This window comes from Panthera uncia, chromosome D2 (assembly GCF_023721935.1).
Source record: "Panthera uncia isolate 11264 chromosome D2, Puncia_PCG_1.0, whole genome shotgun sequence".
NCBI classification, from domain to species: Eukaryota; Metazoa; Chordata; class Mammalia; order Carnivora; family Felidae; genus Panthera; species Panthera uncia.
The window spans coordinates 53,307,180-53,324,921 of NC_064818.1; the positions used below are offsets into that span (position 1 = coordinate 53,307,180).

The window sequence follows — 17,742 nt, forward strand, 5'->3', positions numbered from 1 at the left end:
AGGAGTGAGGAAAGAATTATAATTATAAATCTAAATCAGAGGTATGTTTACAATACCTAAAATAATTTTTTCTATCTCTGCTCAGAGGCTACCTTCATTTTGTTTATCTAAACTTTACAAGTTTCTATCATCTTAAAATGTACCTCTGTTGAAATTCCTATTTTAAAAACATGCTAAGATATATACTGACTATACTTTCCTGTTGTACTTAAAATAAATTGTGATACAATAATCTAACCACTTGAAGTTTAAAACTTGCCCCCACCCAAGTAGACAAATGTGTATTTTGAGTCCTTCATCATCGTACTACCACTTAGAACATGATCTTAACAAACTCAGAGGCAGGGAAGGAAGGGAATCTAGCTAGGAATAAAGTGCACCATGAGCTACTGCAGAAATTGCAAAATAAATCTATTTATTTAGATAGCCTAACAGATGCTAACCTACATTTTGAATTTAGGAACTCCTTGCCGTTCCTCTTTATTCCTTTCTCACCTTAGTCAAACTGAACTGCTTGGTTTTTTCCCCATACATCCTTGCCATTTCCTACCTCTGAGCTTCTGAACATTCTAGTTCTTCTACTCACAAGGCCCATTTTCATTCTTGACACTCCATCCCAGCCACGCAGTGGTCTTGAGAGCTGCCATCAGGGGACAAGGCTCTACCAGGAGACTTCACAGAGGTGGAACTCTCTACCTTTACAGTTACTACCCAGGATCTGGTCTCCAGCCCTGCAGTCTCAGAACCTGAATTTGACAGTGCCGTGAGAATACGTCTATATCCCCTCAACAAAACACAAGACTGATGTGTAAAATCAAAATGCCAATTTTACATTTGAATATAGTTATCAGTGCATCACCTCTCTTCAGGTAGCCAATTTACTGAGTTGCAATAAGAAATTTCTCTCATAGACCTGAATCCTATAAGTCCATTAACTACACCCCTATAAACTTTTTTACATTAGGGATGCCTTTGTCAAGGAACTAGTGTGCTGACTTATATTCACTCTTACAAGGACAGTGCTAAGATGACCAGAAAAAACATTTGCCTCTTTGACTCTCCTTTTTCTCTACTTTTCTGGTTAACCACCCATCCTTTTGATTGACACGTTCTTATCTTTCAGGAAGCATTTTCTCCCTCCTTGATTTCCTTCTTCTTTGAGCACCTATCACTGTTTCCCCAAACACTGACAACACAGTATAAGTCAAAATAAGATTTTTCTAAAAAACCCATTAGGTTTGTAGTTATGGCAGTGATGGGATTGTAGTATAGAACAGCACGCAGAATCAGAAGTCCCGGGTTTAGTATGGAACTGTCTACTCAGCACCTCCCTACTCCTTCTTCTGGGACTCTTTCTCCCTCCCGTACCTCTTATAGCTTATTTAACTTGTCCTTGGACTCCATGAACCAATGGATCTCCCCTTTTGTTGAGCAATTCAACCTGGGTTTCTATCATTTATAATAAAAACTAATGTAGTTTCATATAGAGACTCAGTTTCTTCATTTATAAAATTGGAAGAATAATGCCTATTTCCTATAATTTTTATCAGGTTTAAATGAGATAAAGAACTTTAAAAGTGCTATCTAAAAGCAAGTTATTCAGGTATTGTGTTATATGTACCCATATGCTCAGAACTATATTTATAATCCTTTTATTCAATTCATTTTCTTTGAAACCACTAAAAGGCATTGTATTTTTAAGGACATATGATTATTTCCTTTTCTTATAATCATGTGGATGAAATGCTATACCTATTTTATATTCTAGTATTTTTAAAAAAGAATAAAAATGTGTTAGTGAAGATTCTTATGTTAGCTTTTAGCTTTTTTTTTTTTATTTATTTACTTATTTATTTGGTACTTCCAGTGAGCTATCAACTGTTTCTTTTATATTTAGGTTTATGAAGTAAGTCAAAGGACAAGCTTACTGGCAAAACTGTATTTACCTTTACCTAACAGCACAGAGGTGAAAAGCAAAACTGTTTTGGAATATGTAGAGTTTAGCTCTGATGAGCTGGTCACACCTGCATATGGAGAAGTAGGAAGCAGTAAGTGTATTTAAAACGTCCCCTCCCCCACCTCTATTCTCTTTTTGAACTCCGTATCCCACGAGACCCTGGATCATTTATGTGAGTAAAGAATGCTATGTTTATGGTATCAGGTTTGATGTGTATTAAACTCTCCTTTCAGATGTTAAACCAAGATTTTTTACACTTTGTCTTGAATCATCAGATCTTTGGGAAATCTAAAATTTGGAATCAGCACCTGTGCTTTTCCTAAATTATCTGAAATAGGAGCACGGTGCTCTGTGGAACAGGAGTCTGATCCTGAGTGGAGAGACTGCTCTGCTTCTACCTCTCCTTCAGTGAAGCCTAAAGAAGCTCCAGGACGTGTTGATTTGTCTTTGAACTGAATAGGGAAGGGAGAGAGAAGGAGGGAGAGAAAGAGAGAAAAGGAGAGAAGGGATGTATTGTTAAGCCCCCTGGAGACTGAGAAAGAAAATGGGTAGAGGGAGAAGACTCGGGAATGTAGGGAAAAAGGACAGAGTAGTAGCTGGTTTGGTGCTTGACCTGCTGCCAATGTCCTTTCCTTCTGGAAGCCACTTCCAGAAAGAATGGTTGAGAAAAGTTCTGGTTGTAAGGAGAAGGCAGTAGAGACGTTCATCCCTAGGTTTTCCTCTCTCTTTTGTAGTCTGTTTGAAGTCGTCTGCCTTGAGGTACCTTAGATGGGAAATGAGGGAGAGCTCTAAAATTAGAGCCTGGGGTCACCACAGAACAGCCTTGGGTTCCACAGGTAAAAGTCAGGGGAAAACATCTACAATGTGTTAAACTCTGTGCTTTATTTAAATTGCATGTTTTTAATGCTTTTTATATACAGATGTGCCTTTTATTCTTGAGGGAAATGCAACTGAAGAACTTTGTCTTTTGACATCAGGAAAACTTAGCTACTGTCTATCATGGGCTTTAGACGAAAATGGTATTCCTCTGACACCCAAGTCGCAGTCCTTAAGATCTGCTTACTGCAGGTAATAAACTTATTTTATTTTATTTTATTTATTTATTTTTTAATTATTATTTTTTAATATGTAATTTATTGTCAAATTGGTTTCCATATAACACCCAGTGCTCCTCCCAACAGGTGCCCTCCTCAATGCCCATCACCCGCTTTCCCCTCTCCCCCACCCCCCATCAACCCTCAGTTTGCTCTCAGTATTTAAGAATCTCTTATGGTTTGCCTCCTTCCCTCTCTGTAACTTTTTTTCTCCCCCTCCCCTCCCCCCTGGTTTTCTGTTAAGTTTCTCAGGATCCACATAGGAGTGAAAACATATGGTATCTGTCTTTCTCTGCCTGACTTACTTCACTTAGCATAACACTCTCCAGTTCCATCCACGTTGCTACAAATGGCCAGATTTCATTCTTTCTCATTGCCGAGTAGTATTCCATTGTATAAATAAACCACATCTTCTTTATCCATTCGTCAGTTGATGGACATTGAGGCTCTTTCCATAATTTGGCCGTTGTTGAAAGTGCTGCTATAAACATTGGGGTACAAGTGCCCCTATGCATTAGCACTCCTGTATCCCTTGGGTAAATTCCTAGCAGTACTATTGCTGGGTCATAGGGTAGATCTGTTTTTAATTTTTTGAGGAACCTCCACACTGTTTTCCAGAGCAGCTGCACCAGTTTGCATTCCCACCAACAGTGCAAGAGGGTTCCTGTTTCTCCACATCCTCTCCAGCATCTATAGTCTCCTGATTGGTTCATTTTAGCCACTCTGACCAGTGTGAGGTGGTATCTCAGTGTGGTTTTGATTTGTATTTCCCTGATGAGGAGTGATATTGAGCATCTTTTCATGTGCCTGTTGGCCATCTGGATGTCTTCTTTAGAAAAGTGTCTATTCACGTCTTCTGCCCATTTATTCACTGGATTATTTGTTTTTTGGGTGTGGAGTTTGGTGAGTTCTTTATAGATTTTGGATACTAGCCCTTTATCCGATATGTCATTTGCAAATATCTTTTCCTATTCCATCGGTTGACTTTTAGTTTTGTTAATTGTTTCCTTTGCAGTGAAGAAGCTTTTTATCTTGATGAGGTCCCAATAGTTCATTTTTGCTTTTAATTCCCTTGCCTTTGGAGATGTGTCAAGTAAGAAATTGCTGCGGCTGAGGTCAGAGAGGTTTTTTCCTGCTTTCTCCTCTAGGGTTTTGATGGTTTCCTGTCTCACATTCAGGTCCTTCATCCATTTTGAGTTTATTTTTGTGAATGGTGTAATAAAGTGGTCTAGTTTCATTCTTCTGCATGCAGGTAATAAACTTTTATGAAATAATACCAATCTTCAGCAAAGCATCACACAGAATCTATATCTGTAAAAGGGAAAAAAACTCTAGCAGTGGTAAGAGCAGGTCAGTTTATTTGGACTATTTATTTTTATTTGGATTTACATGTAAGTGACTATCTCTTTAATGCTTAGGTTAATAGCTACATGGATGATGACAGAAACGGTTCCATAGCTCTTGCAGGCAGGGGCCAAGTACTCCCAAGGATTTTATTTGTGAAGCCTTTATATCTCCCAAACATTTTGGATTATGAAAGAATCATTTATGCATTATCAGTTTGCTAGAAGAAAAATCCTAGAAATCTTATTCGTGTCCCAGGACTTCTTTATTTATTTTTTTTTAAGTTTATTTATTTTGAGAGAGAGTGAGAGAGACAGAAAGAGTGAGCACGAGAGTGCAGGGTAGGGGCAGAGAGAGAGGGAGAGAGAGAATCCCAAGCAGGCCCCATGCTGTCAACACAGGGCCTAACATGGGGCTTGATCCCTCGAACTATAAGATCATGACCTGAGCTGAAATCAAGAGCTGGACGCTTAACCAACTGAGCCAGCCAGACGCCCCTATGTCCTAGGACTTCTTAGAGAAATTGGGATTAATTTCTAGATTATACCACAAAAAGGATTGCTAGAATTAAGTACAGTAAAATTCTGTAAAAATGATAATACTGGTTTATATGTTTGCTACATTTAAATAAAATAGTAAATGTAAGGGGCAAGTGGTTTCCATCATTTAAAAATTAATGAATGATGATAGCAAAAAGATGGTCTTTCCCCTCCCCATCAAAACACATATTTGTTATTATTTTTTAATGGTATGGAATTTTTATGTTTTTTTAGGTTTATGTATTTATTTTGAGAGAGAGAGAGCACACACAAGCAGGAGAGAGGCAGAGAGACAGGGAGAAAGAGAGAATCCCAAGCAGGCTCTGTGCTGTCAGTGCAGAGCCTGACGCAGGGCTCAGATTCACGAACTATAGATCATGACCTGAGCTGAAATCAGGAGTTGGTCGCTCAACCAGCTGAACCACCCAGGCACCTCTAAACACATATTTCTAAAGGACGTAGTTATATATCCAACTATATGACATTATGGAAAAGTCAGAACTGTGGAGACAAAAAAGTATCAGTGGTTGCCAGGCATTAGGAGTAGGCGGGGATGAATAGGCAGGACACACGGGGTTTTTAGGGCAGTGAAACTACTATCTATATGATATTATCATTGTAGATACCTGCCATTACATGTTTGTCAAAACCTATGGAATGGAATGTATAACACCAAAAATAAACCGTAATGTAAACTGTGGACTTGGAGTGATAATGATGTGTCAACCATTGGTTGTAACAAACGCAAGTCTTTTATTGTGATGAATGTACTAAATTATACATCTGTTAAAGGATATTGATAGTAGAGGAGGTAGCATTTTTTTGGGGGGTGGGAGTGGGGGTAGGAGATACATGGAAACTGTGCACTTTCTGATCAGTCTTGCTCTGAACCTAAAACTCTAAAGAGTCTATTTTTAAAATAAAATAATTTTTAAAATTTAAAACATTGCTATAAATAACTTGGGTTAAACAGGAAATCAAGACTGAAATTAGAGACTATTTTAAAAATAACAATGAGATCACTGTGTATAAAACCAGTGACATATGGCCAGAGTGACAGTAAGAGTTCAAAAATGCTTTCCTTGGCAATAGTTTTAGAGAAAAAAACAAAGTGTCAGTAGCACTCAGCAATTGATATTGAGGAAACTGAGGTCAAGAAGTTTTAAGAAGAGGCTGAAAATAAGAGAGACAATAGAATCAAAGTATAGATTTCTTGAAAGTTGGGGCAATCTTTATCTTCCTAGAACAAGTGATGAAATCCATAGAGAAAGAGCCAGAATGTACTAGAAAGAGTATGCGATCCTTCACAGAAAGAAGATGTTGAACCAGAATGCAAGTGAATAGCTATGGCTTCAGAGGAGAGGAAATATCTCTTCAAATCAGAGGAGACAGAAATAACTATGTAGACAGAAACTAAATTTTAATGATGTCCTTGTTTTGCTGAGTACATAAGGTCATCTCCTTAGAGACCTGAGTAAGGGCATTTTAGAGAAAAATGAAAAATTAATAAAGGTAATTCATTTGGAGCTAGTGAGTAACCTTTTAATACTCTGAACCATTATTTGTTTTTATTTCTTAGTTTTTCCCTAGCATAGTCCCCACTGCAGCTATTTCCAATCTTTGCCTCATCATACTATTCCTTGCTTTTTTTCTTGGAGTCAAAGGTTTGTTCTCCTTACTCTGAAGCTTTTATACAGGTAATTTGGAACTTTGTCTCCTTTAGGATCCTGATGATGTATTTATATCCCTTTTTCTTACATTGTCTTTATTCCATTTCCCTAAGCTGTTAGTCTTTGGTATCCAAGAAGCCTTCTTTGTTTTAAAACAAAGAAAAACCCAGGCATTTGATTAAACTTTGAAGACCTGTCTTGACCATTTTTCCTGTCCAAGTCCTCATTTGTGTGGTCTACTCATCTTTGTACTTTGCCTCCACTTTTTATTCACACATTCCCTCTCTAACTTAACCAATTTATTCCTGAATGCTACCAGTGACCTTCTGGCCATATTCACTGGCCTGTCCATATCATTTCGCTTCTTGAAGCTTTTTCTCTGATGGCATCTGCGATGCTGCAGGTAGCAGTTCCTTTACTTGGGAACTCAAGTTTACAAAAGATTGAAAGCAGTTCTGTGAAAGATCAGGACAGATGACAGATTTCAACAGGAAGCGAATTGCAAGAGAAGGTTTCAAAGTCCAGAGTGCTCTCTAAAGTAGTTAACTTGAAGTAAAACTTTATAGCTGGGGCCTCTGTGATCACCGTGATTGGTTCCAGAACTCTCCTCTACAGTTGTGGGTGCTCAAGGGCTGGTGCTGAGAAGGCGTTCCAGAAACCTAGGATGGGTGCTCCAAAAAGCAAGTCTGACTTGTGAGAGTCAGAGCGTGGAACCAAAGGAGATCCAAAATAAAGGCTTCATTTATTCTCTGATTTACTCATTCATTCATTCATTCATTCATTCATTCATCAATGAGCTGGAGATGAAGCAGTGAATGAAAAGAAAATCTTGGCATGTTTTAATACCACACTGAGCACATCTCTCTAATCTCAGTGATTGTTGTCTAGAGTTTTGGTTTAACACATTTTTAAAATATGAAACAGTTTTTCTTATGCTCATTAGTTAATTTACTTTTCTGACATGATTGACTTTTGTATTTGCACCTGTTTATCTTTCACACTTTCATTCTACATTTACTTTTCTTACTGAACATTTGCTCCTTTAATGATTCTTCCACTCACTTTCTATGGCTAGCAAATTTGTTTAGTTATTGTATATATTTATTTAGTCCTCCTACTTCTTTGAGAGAGAGAGAGAGAGCAGGGGAGAGGGCAGAGGGAGAATCTTAAGCAGGCTCCCTGCTCAGTGCAAAGCCCAGTGCAGGGCTGAGTCTCATGACCGTGAGATCATGACCCAAGCCAAAATCAAGAGTCTAACACTTAACCACTGAGCCACCCAGGTGCCCCCTTTGTCCCCATTCTTGAATAATACTTTGGGTGTAAAATCTGAGGTTGATTTTTATTTTATTTTCCATTGACATTTTGAAGCTAGAATTGCATAATTTTCTGGGATTTATTATTCCTGTTTAAAAGTCTGCCGTGTTGGTGTTTTGTAGACAGTCTGTCTTTTCTCCCTTAATAACTTTACCTTTTTTAAAATTTTTTTTTTTTTTGCTTAATTCATAGAGACAAAAGCCAGCAGTTGAAGGGAGGGAGGAATGGGGAGTTGTTGAGTTGCTGTTTAACAGAGTTTCTGTTTGGAATGATAAAAATTCTGGAACGAGATAGTGACGGTGGTTGTACAACACTGTGAATATACTTAATGCCACTGAATTGTGTTACTTGCTTGGCATTTGGTTGTGGAGAAGGAAATACAGGTGACAGGGATTTTGCCGTAGCCCACAGCTGAACACCTATGAGGTAACGGGAAGAATCACTGTAGCAAAGGTAGGAGATGTTCTCAGGTCTTTATTACTGTCCACGAGGCAGAAATCATGGGTAAGTTTCTCTCCTTAATCTATAACATGTAAGCTTTGCCTCGGGCTTTGTGACCTAGGCTAGGGCTCTTCCTAGGAGAAGGAAAATTTCCTGTGAGAAGGAAAGTTTCTTACATGATAACATCAGGGGTATTAGGCCCTAGAGATCTCTTGTGACAAAGATATCAAAACAGTTCAAATACAAGGACAGAAATAGGAATTAAAGAAAGGAAGAATACTCATACTTCACCTATTTGTAATTGTGTTTACATCCTATCAAACCAGGCATTGGCTTAGTTAGCAATAGCTTCTAAAGATTCATCAGAGAAATATGAATAGAAGCTGATGGAAAGTAGACAATGTAAGATAGTGTCCATGTTTGGATTAAGACATTATTTAATCTGAGTTAGAACTGTATTTCTGGACTCCCAGTTTATGGACTGGAGCATTTCTTGAGTTACTTTATGGAAAGGATCTTAGAGATTTTCTGGTACAAATCCCTCTAATTACACATGATGAGGCAAATTATCTATGAAGAGAGAGATGAAATAACGGATAATTGATGGCTCCAAAGAAATCCTTACTGTTTGGGGTTGAATTTCTTTTGCACTTAGCCTATAGCTGAGGCCACCAAGAATGAATTACGAGTCTAGATTCCTATAGCTCTCCAACTTCCCCAGGTGGCCTCATATGAGCAAAGATAGTCTTCTGGCAGAATATGTCCCAGTATTACTCGATATTATGTTTCAATTGTAAAGATAGAGCCTAAAGATTCTTTTTATATTGTGGACTTTATTAATTTTGCTAAAGCTAACATCTTGATTAAATTTCAATATTGTGTGTCCTATAGAAAGAAAATATTTAACAAGTTACTTTCCTCAGGGTTTACAAAGTACATTCAGTAAGCACTATTCACTTGGGCATCTACTATGTTTTAGCTACTACACAGGGTGGAGATGGCAAAGATGGATATTTATAGCCGTTACTGTTAAGAAGCTTATTGTCTCTTAAGGAAGGTGGTAGACACATTTATCAACAAGCTACGATACAAGTTAGAATGTGCGAAGAACCAGGAGAGATATCACACCCAAATCTTCTGTTTTATCCTTAAATGCAGGGGAAGGATAGCTTTCATCTTTAACTACCTGGAATGGGTAGGTTTTACCCAGCATAACAGACACACAACCTGCATATAGTGTGCAAGGTCACCAAATACTTTTCTCTATGTTAGTGTGTTAAGGAATGTAGATGCAAGAGGCGTTCCTGGAATTCCATGGCTCATTAATGCACGGAAGCTTTTTGAATGGGCAAATGAAGTAAAAATTGATCCAAATAATCCAGAATATTCTGATTTAATGGAATTTGTCATGGTAAGTTATAGCAAATATCAATACTAAAAATATATTCTATTTTGTAAGCTCTCCTCCCTCATACTTCAAAGTTTGCTGTATATTTTTCTAGGCACCACGAGGCGTGTAAAGATAATTCTGGGGACATAGAACTTTCAACCAGTTTACAGTACTGTAAAGGCAATTAGAAATTTAGCAACTGAAATAATTGCTAGTGGAGACCTGATGGTTGGTACTCTGCCCTTCCTTAGCAGCCTGCAGTACACCCTATAGGCTAACCTTCAAGCTAACATCTCTTATGTAACTACTGAGGACCAGTGGTATTATAGATGCCAGAGGTATAAAGATGATTTATAGACATATCCTTTCCCTCAAAGGCTGCATTATCTGTTCACTTCTCTTTCTTATAGCCATCTGAACTGCTCTGTGTGCCTCAAACATGCATTCTTCATACCTTTATGCATGTCATTCCCTCTGCCCAGAAGGGCACCCATGGTGACTGTCTCACCTACCATGCAAGTCTGGTGAAGGTTTCCTTGATAACCTCAGTTAGATACGGGCCCTTCTTTCTTTTCGCTCCTGTTAACTTTTTTTTCTTTTTATAACTTCTATGGCTCTGATATCATTCTACCTTTTACTGTAGTTATTCATTCTGTGTTTTATTTTTCCTTGTAGAACTACAGCGAATAAATCTTTGGCAGCTAGCTCTCTTCTTTACATGAACCATGTACTCACATGTGCATTTATAGGCTAAAACAATGCACAGATCGTTGCAGTTAAGCTTCCCTAGATCGGAGCTCCCCAACTAACGTGCTCAGTTGGTTACAGGTGTACAGAAATTTTGATCCTTTCTCAACAGTTATGGCAACCAGATATAAATAGTCTCCTCTTTTAACCCAGTGCGCAATACAAATATTTTCATTTTTCGCTTAAGTCACGACCAGGAAAAGGTTGGGAAGCCATATATGCTGGATTCTGTTTTTCCTTTTCTTTCTTTCTTTTCTTTCCCCCAGATTCTGTCTCTTGTATAGATTCACTGCTCCATTTCCTACATATATGGCAACTCTCACATCTCACAGTTGGGCGGGGGGAGAGAGAAACAGTGTTTTGAAATAATTCTTGAATTCAAAAAAATTAATATTTTCAGTAAAGACTTTACATTATTTATGTTTTATAGTACATGAAACATAAAGGACAGGACATTCCAAAGTATTTTCGTCTTGAACAGATGCAAGATGAATTTAACTTTGTCTCTGAAGAGGAAATGGAAAAGAGTAAACGTTTCCAGCTATTGCAACTTAGAAATGCAGGTCAATTAGATGTTTTCCTTCTGCAGCAAATGCCTCTCTATGATAAAGAGATTCCAGATTTAGTCTTCCAGGTACATGGTTTCTATTTGAATATGACTTATTGTGTGATAGATTAATATTTTTGCTGCTTTAAATCTAACTTATTTTTTCTTTTTTTTAACTAGTAAAATACGTTTACTTTAAAAGTAGGTTAAAATAGGTTTTTTAATTTCACTTTGGTTATTATCAATCAATGAAAAAAAAATGAATAAATTCTTTGATATTTGTTTTTGTCCTGGGCTGAAAGGAAATTGCAGTACACTACTTAATATTAAATATAGTAAAACTTGTTTTAAAAAATAACGTAGGGGTGCCTGGGTGGCTCAGTTGATTAAGCATACGACTTTGGCTCAGGTCAAGATCTCACAGTTCGTGAGTTCAAGCCCCGCGACTGGGTCTGTGCTGACAGCCCAGAGCCTGAAGCCTGCTTCAGATTCTGTGTTACTTGCACTCTGTCTCTCTCTCTCTCTCTCTCTCTCTCTCTCTCTCTCTCTCTCAAAAATAATTACACATTAAAAAAAATAATGTAAAGAATTCTGTATGTTTGTTTTTGTTGCTGCCACTTAGCCATCCTTTAGCTTTTATACCCTAATTTAGAGTATATGCAAACAAACATATACAAGACTCATTACATTTAAAACTCAAGTTATAGGGAGAGGTTGGGAGACAAGAAGGCACCACCTACACACCCACTGGATGATTGGATTGAGTTTCAGATGTAATCAGCCAGGGATGCAGAAACATACAGAAACAGAGAAGAACATAGGACAGGACACCTGCAACAAATTTTGATGCTGGTTTTTCCTGGGCTTTGGAACCCTAATGGGGATTAAGCTTCTTGTGACATGTCCACACAGAGTAAGGTTTTGCCAGAGTTAACAAAATGAAATGAAACAAAGAAAAAAATCAATCAAACAAAAATCCCTTGTACACAATAGGCAAAATTTACATAACTACTCCAGGAGAATTAATACTTATATGGTAAGTGCACTTCCATTTAAGGGAATGTTTACAAACTTTGGACTCTTCTGGCTCTTGAACCCAAGTCAAGGCCATATTATCCTTCAAGAAAAGAAATAGAGCCAGTACCTAAGTGTCCCTGAACAAATTCTCTGTCTCCAGCTTTCTAGCATTCTGGAAAAAACCTGTTCCTTATAATTGGTCCCGTGAGTATGATTCAGTGACCCTACTATCTGTGTGGTTCTGAAACTGAGTTGGTGTAAGGATCATGACCAGAAATCCGTTTCCTCATAGGCTCCTAGACAAATATTATACTCAGTGGATAGACATCAATTTTCCCATTAATCTGAACAACATAAGGATGGCCACTATTATCTCTACCAGTAAGAGCCAACACATTAAGACAAAAAGAAGAAAGGAAAGAGGACATTAGAATTAGAAAAGACAAACTGCCTTTGTTTGCAGAAAATACATTTGTCTACATGGAAAACATAAGAGAATCTACAACAAACTATCAAAAATAATAAATTTGTTGAATATAATATCCATATTTTAAAATGAATAGCAATTTTGTTACAGCAAAAAGAACATTGTGCCTCTACAATGAAGAAATCTAGTTGTCACCATCTCGATTCAGTGATCCAACTTAATCTTCTTAATTGTGGTAGACAGGATAATGACTCCCTAAGGATGTCCACTCCCTAATCCCCAGAACCTGTGAATATGTTCTGTTACGTTGTTTAAAACAGGAAGATTATCCTGGATTACCTGGGTGGACCTAATCTAATTATATGAGCCTTTAAAAGCAGAGAAATTTTTCCAGCTGGGAGGAAAAACAGCAGCAAGAGAAATCAGAGATTTGTCAAGAGAAGGATTCAACATGTGGTTGCTGGCTCTGAGATTTAGAGACCCACCTACCTGTAAAGACTGGAGACGGGTCCCTGGAAGCTAAGAGGGGGCCCCAGCTGACAGCAGCAAGGGAATCAGACCTCAGTCCCATAGCTGCAGGGTCCTGGATTCTGCCAACAGTGTCCGTGCGCTCGGAAACAGATCCTTCTGGAGCTTCCCAATAAGAACCTGGCTGGCCTACACCTTGTGAGACCTGGGGCAGAGAACTAGAACCTCGAACCTACAAAACTGTGAGAGGATAAGTTTGTGTTGTTGGAAGCCACTTAATCTGTGATAATTTGTTACAGCAGCAATAGAAAACTGATATAAAGGACAGCCAGATATTACTGGCCCTTACATGATACAGTATAAAATACACAACATTATAATGAAATATCCTTGCCAAATGTGTGTAATCTGATTCCAGTTAGGACTTTAGATGAATTTGTTTACAAGAAATAGGAGGACTAGAGAAACAAGCTAAGTGGCACCACTGAAACAATCAAATTTGCAATGTGGGACAACTGGCTGGCAGGTACAACTGTTTTAACCTCCTTAAAAAGGCACAGTATTTTAGATTAAAAGAGACTAAAGGGACAACCACAGGCAACATGATCCGTAATTAGATCTAGATTTTGAGGGGGAAAAATGGCAATTGGTGAAATTTGACTATGGGATGAGTATTAAATAATACCGGGAAGTTGTTAATTTTGTTGTCTGAGATTATGGCATCGTGGTTGTTAGTCCTTAGTTTTTTGAAGATTCATGCTGAAGTATTTATTTAGGAATGAGGTATCATGGTATCTATAATTTACTTTGAGATATTTTAGCCAAAATAATAAAAATAATAAAAGAGATTAAGCAGATGTGGCAAAGTACACAGTTGATCCTGTAACAACTTGGGGGTTAGGAGCATCGAACCCTGAGCAGTTGAAAGTTTGTGTATAACTGTTGACTCCCCTCAGACTGAACTAATAGCCTATTGTGGACTAGATGTGTTACCAATAACATAAAGCATTGATTAACACATATTTTGTATGTTACATTATTATATGCTGTATTCTTACCATAAAGTAAGCTAGAGAGAAAAGAAAATGTTATTAAGAAAATCGTAATTAAAAAATATATATATATTTTCAGTACCATACTGCAAAAAAAATCTGTATCTAAGTGTGCCTGCACAGTCCAAACCCATGGTGTTCAAGGATCAACTGTAATTACTTAATCAAGAAAATGGGTATATGGATTTTAACATTCTTGGTAATTTTCTGTAGGTTTGAAAAATCTGAGGAGAAAATAAAGACAAAAATAAATAGCATTCTATACATCAGTAAAAACCTACTAAAAATGGAACTTAATGAAGATACCCCTTCAATGACAATAAAAACTCTAAGATACTCAGGAGTATATTTAACAAAAAAGACGTTCAAAAACTTAATGGAGACAATTATAAAACATTTTGAATGATGTAAAAAAAAAATCTGAGTAAGTGTTCACTGATAGGAAGTTGTAAGATGCCCACATTGTAGGATGCTGGTCCTCCCCAAATTAACGTGAAAATGTAGTAATACAATCCCAAACCAGTGAAATAGAGCAGAGGGCCTCCAAACAGACTTATCATGCATGTGTGGAAACTTCTATGTTTGGCAGAGGTATCGTCACAAATCAGTTGGAAAAAAATGGACTATCTGTTAAGTGGTTCTGGTCATCTCTGTAGAAAGAAGTAAAGTCAAATTCAAATCTCACAAAAGGAATACATATTAAGATTAATATACATATAAGATACATATAAGATATTAAGATTAAAACCCTACAGATTAAGAAAATATATAACACATATAACAAAAATTAATATCTAGATATTATAATATTTAAGTAACTCCTATAAGTTAATACTTTAAAGAATGAAGTGATACGAAATATATATTTTTAAGTAAAAGTTACCGACCAACAGAATTAAATTCAAGATTTCTTGCAGAAAATTGGAAGAACAAATAAGTTACTTTCAGATAAAAGAATGTTCATTGTAATATAGCTGAAAGTTATAAAGTATCTACTTCATTATTTTTGGGTAGTGTTTGGTGATATCCATAATGTAAAACAATTTCCATGTACATTAAGGATGTATCCCACAAATGCAGATATAACAGATGCAGATTTATTCTAAATTATATAGATGACACAGCCTGACAATCTTATACCAACTGTTGGATGTAAAATTAAAGTTACCATTAACTTTTTTTTTCAATATATGAAATTTATTGTCAAATTGGTTTCCATACAACACCCAGTGCCCATCCCAAAAGGTGCCCTCCTCAATACCTATCACCCACCCTCCCCTCCCTCCCACCCCCCATCAACCCTCAGCTTGTTCTCAGTTTTTAAGAGTCTCTTATGCTTTGGCTCTCTCTCCCACTCTAACCTCTTTTTTTTTTTTTCCTTCCCCTCCCCCATGGGTTTCTGTTAAGTTTCTCAGGATCCACATAAGAGTGAAAACATATGGTATCTGTCTTTCTCTGTATGGCTTATTTCACTTAGCATCACACTGTCCAGTTCTATCCACATTGCTACAAAGGGCCATATTTCATTCTTTCTCATTACCACGTAGTACTCCATTGTGTATATAAACCACAATTTCTTTATCCATTCATCAGTTGATGGACATTTAGGTTCTTTCCATAATTTGGCTATTGTTGAGAGTGCTGCTGTAAACATTGGGGTACAAGTGCCCCTATGCATCAGTACTCCTGTATCCCTTGGGTAAATTCCTAGCAGTGCTATTGCTGGGTCATAGGGTAGGTCTATTTTTAATTTTCTGAGGAACCTCCACACTGTTTTCCAGAGCGGCTGTACCAGTTTGCATTCCCACATTCCCACCAACAGTGCAAGAGGGCTCCCATTTCGCCACATCCTCTCCAGCATCTGTAGTCTCCTGATTTGTTCATTTTGGCCACTCTGACTGGCGTGAGGTGATACATAAGTGTGGTTTTGATTTGTATTTCCCTGATGAGGAGTGATATTGAGCATCTTTTCATGTGCCTGTTGGCCATCTGGATGTCTTCTTTAGGGAAGTGTCTATTCATATTTTCTACCCATTTCTTCACTGGGTTATTTGTTTTTTGGGAGTGGAGTTTGGTGAGCTCTTTATAGATTTTAGATACTAGCCCTTTGTCCGATACGTCAATGGCAAATATCTTTTCCCATTCCGTTGGTTGCCTTTTAGTTTTGTTGGTTGTTTCCTTTGCTGTGCAGAAGCTTTTTATCTTCATAAGGTCCCAGTAATTCATTTTTGCTTTTAATTCCCTTGCCTTTGGGGATGTGTCAAGTAAGAAATTGCTACGACTGAGGTCAGAGAGGTCTTTTCCTGCTTTCTCCTCTAGGGTTTTGATGGTTTCCTGTCTCACATTCAGGTCCTTTATCCATTTTGAGTTTATTTTTGTGAATGGTGTGAGAAAGTGGTCTAGTTTCAATCTTCTACATGTTGCTGTCCAGTTCTCCCAGCACCATTTGTTAAAGAGACTGTCTTTTTTCCATTGGATGTTCTTTCCTGCTTTGTCAAAGATGAGTTGGCCATACGTTTGTGGGTCTAGTTCTGGGGTTTCTATTCTATTCCATTGGTCTATGTGTCTGTTTTTGTGCCAATACCATGCTGTGTTGATGATTACAGCTTTGTAGTAGAGGCTAAAGTCTGGGATTGTGATGCCTCCTGCTTTGGTCTTCTTCTTCAAAATTACTTTGGCTATTCGGGGCCTTTTGTGGTTCCATATGAATTTTAGGATTGCTTGTTCTAGTTTTGAGAAGAATGCTGGTGCAATTTTGATTGGGATTGCATTGAATGTGTAGATAGCTTTGGGTAGTATTGACATTCTGACAATATTTATTCTTCCAATCCATGAGCACGGAATGTTTTTCCATTTCTTTATATCTTCTTCAATTTCCTTCATAAGCTTTCTATAGTTTTCAGCATACAGATCTTTTACATCTTTGGTTAGATTTATCCCTAGGTATTTTATGCTTCTTGGTGCAATTGTGAATGGGATCAGTTTCTTTATTTGTCTTTCTGTTGCTTCATTATTAGTGTATAAGAATGCAACTGATTTCTGTACATTGATTTTGTATCCTGCAACTTTGCTAAATTCATGTATCAGTTCTAGCAGACTTTTGGTGGAGTCTATCAGATTTTCCATGTATAATATCATGTCATCTGCAAAAAGTGAAAGCTTGACTTCATCTTTGCCAATTTTGATGCCTTTGATTTCCTTTTGTTGTCTGATTGCTGATGCTAGAACTTCCAACACTATGTTAAACAACAGCGGTGAGAGTGGACATCCCTGTTGTGTTCCTGATCTCAGGGGGAAAGCTCTCAGTTTTTCCCCATTGAGGGTGATGTTAGGTGTGGGCTTTTCATAAATGGCTTTTATGATGTTTAAGTATGTTCCTTCTATCCCGACTTTCTCGAGGGTTTTTATTAAGAAAGGTTGCTGAATTTTGTCAAATGCCTTTTCTGCATCGATTGACAGGATCATATGGTTCTTATCTTTTCTTTTATTAATGTGATGTATCACATTGATTGATTTGTGAATGTTGAACCAGCCCTGCATCCCAGGAATGAATCCCACTTGATCATGATGAATAATTCTTTTTATATGCTGTATCTATTTATATGCTCTATCGATTTGCTAGTATCTTATTGAGAATTTTTGCATCCATATTCATCAGGGATATTGGTCTGTAGTTCTCTTTTTTTAATGGGTCTCTGTCTGGTTTAGGAATCAAAGTAATACTGGCTTCATAGA

At 37.4% G+C, this 17,742-nt stretch overlaps 1 protein-coding gene across 12 annotated transcripts in view; it reads left to right on the forward strand.

The window, feature by feature from the left end:
* The window catches only part of CC2D2B (coiled-coil and C2 domain containing 2B), a 94,956-nt gene that overhangs the window by 36,976 nt on the left and 40,238 nt on the right, over positions 1-17,742 (forward strand). For all 12 annotated transcript variants that reach the window (XM_049645423.1, XM_049645421.1, XM_049645429.1 and 9 more), the window contains 4 exons: positions 1,898-2,048; positions 2,878-3,025; positions 9,632-9,770; positions 10,927-11,130. In XM_049645423.1, coding sequence (XP_049501380.1) covers positions 1,898-2,048; positions 2,878-3,025; positions 9,632-9,770; positions 10,927-11,130 — 642 coding nt within the window. The remainder of the gene's footprint in view (positions 1-1,897; positions 2,049-2,877; positions 3,026-9,631; positions 9,771-10,926; positions 11,131-17,742) is intronic.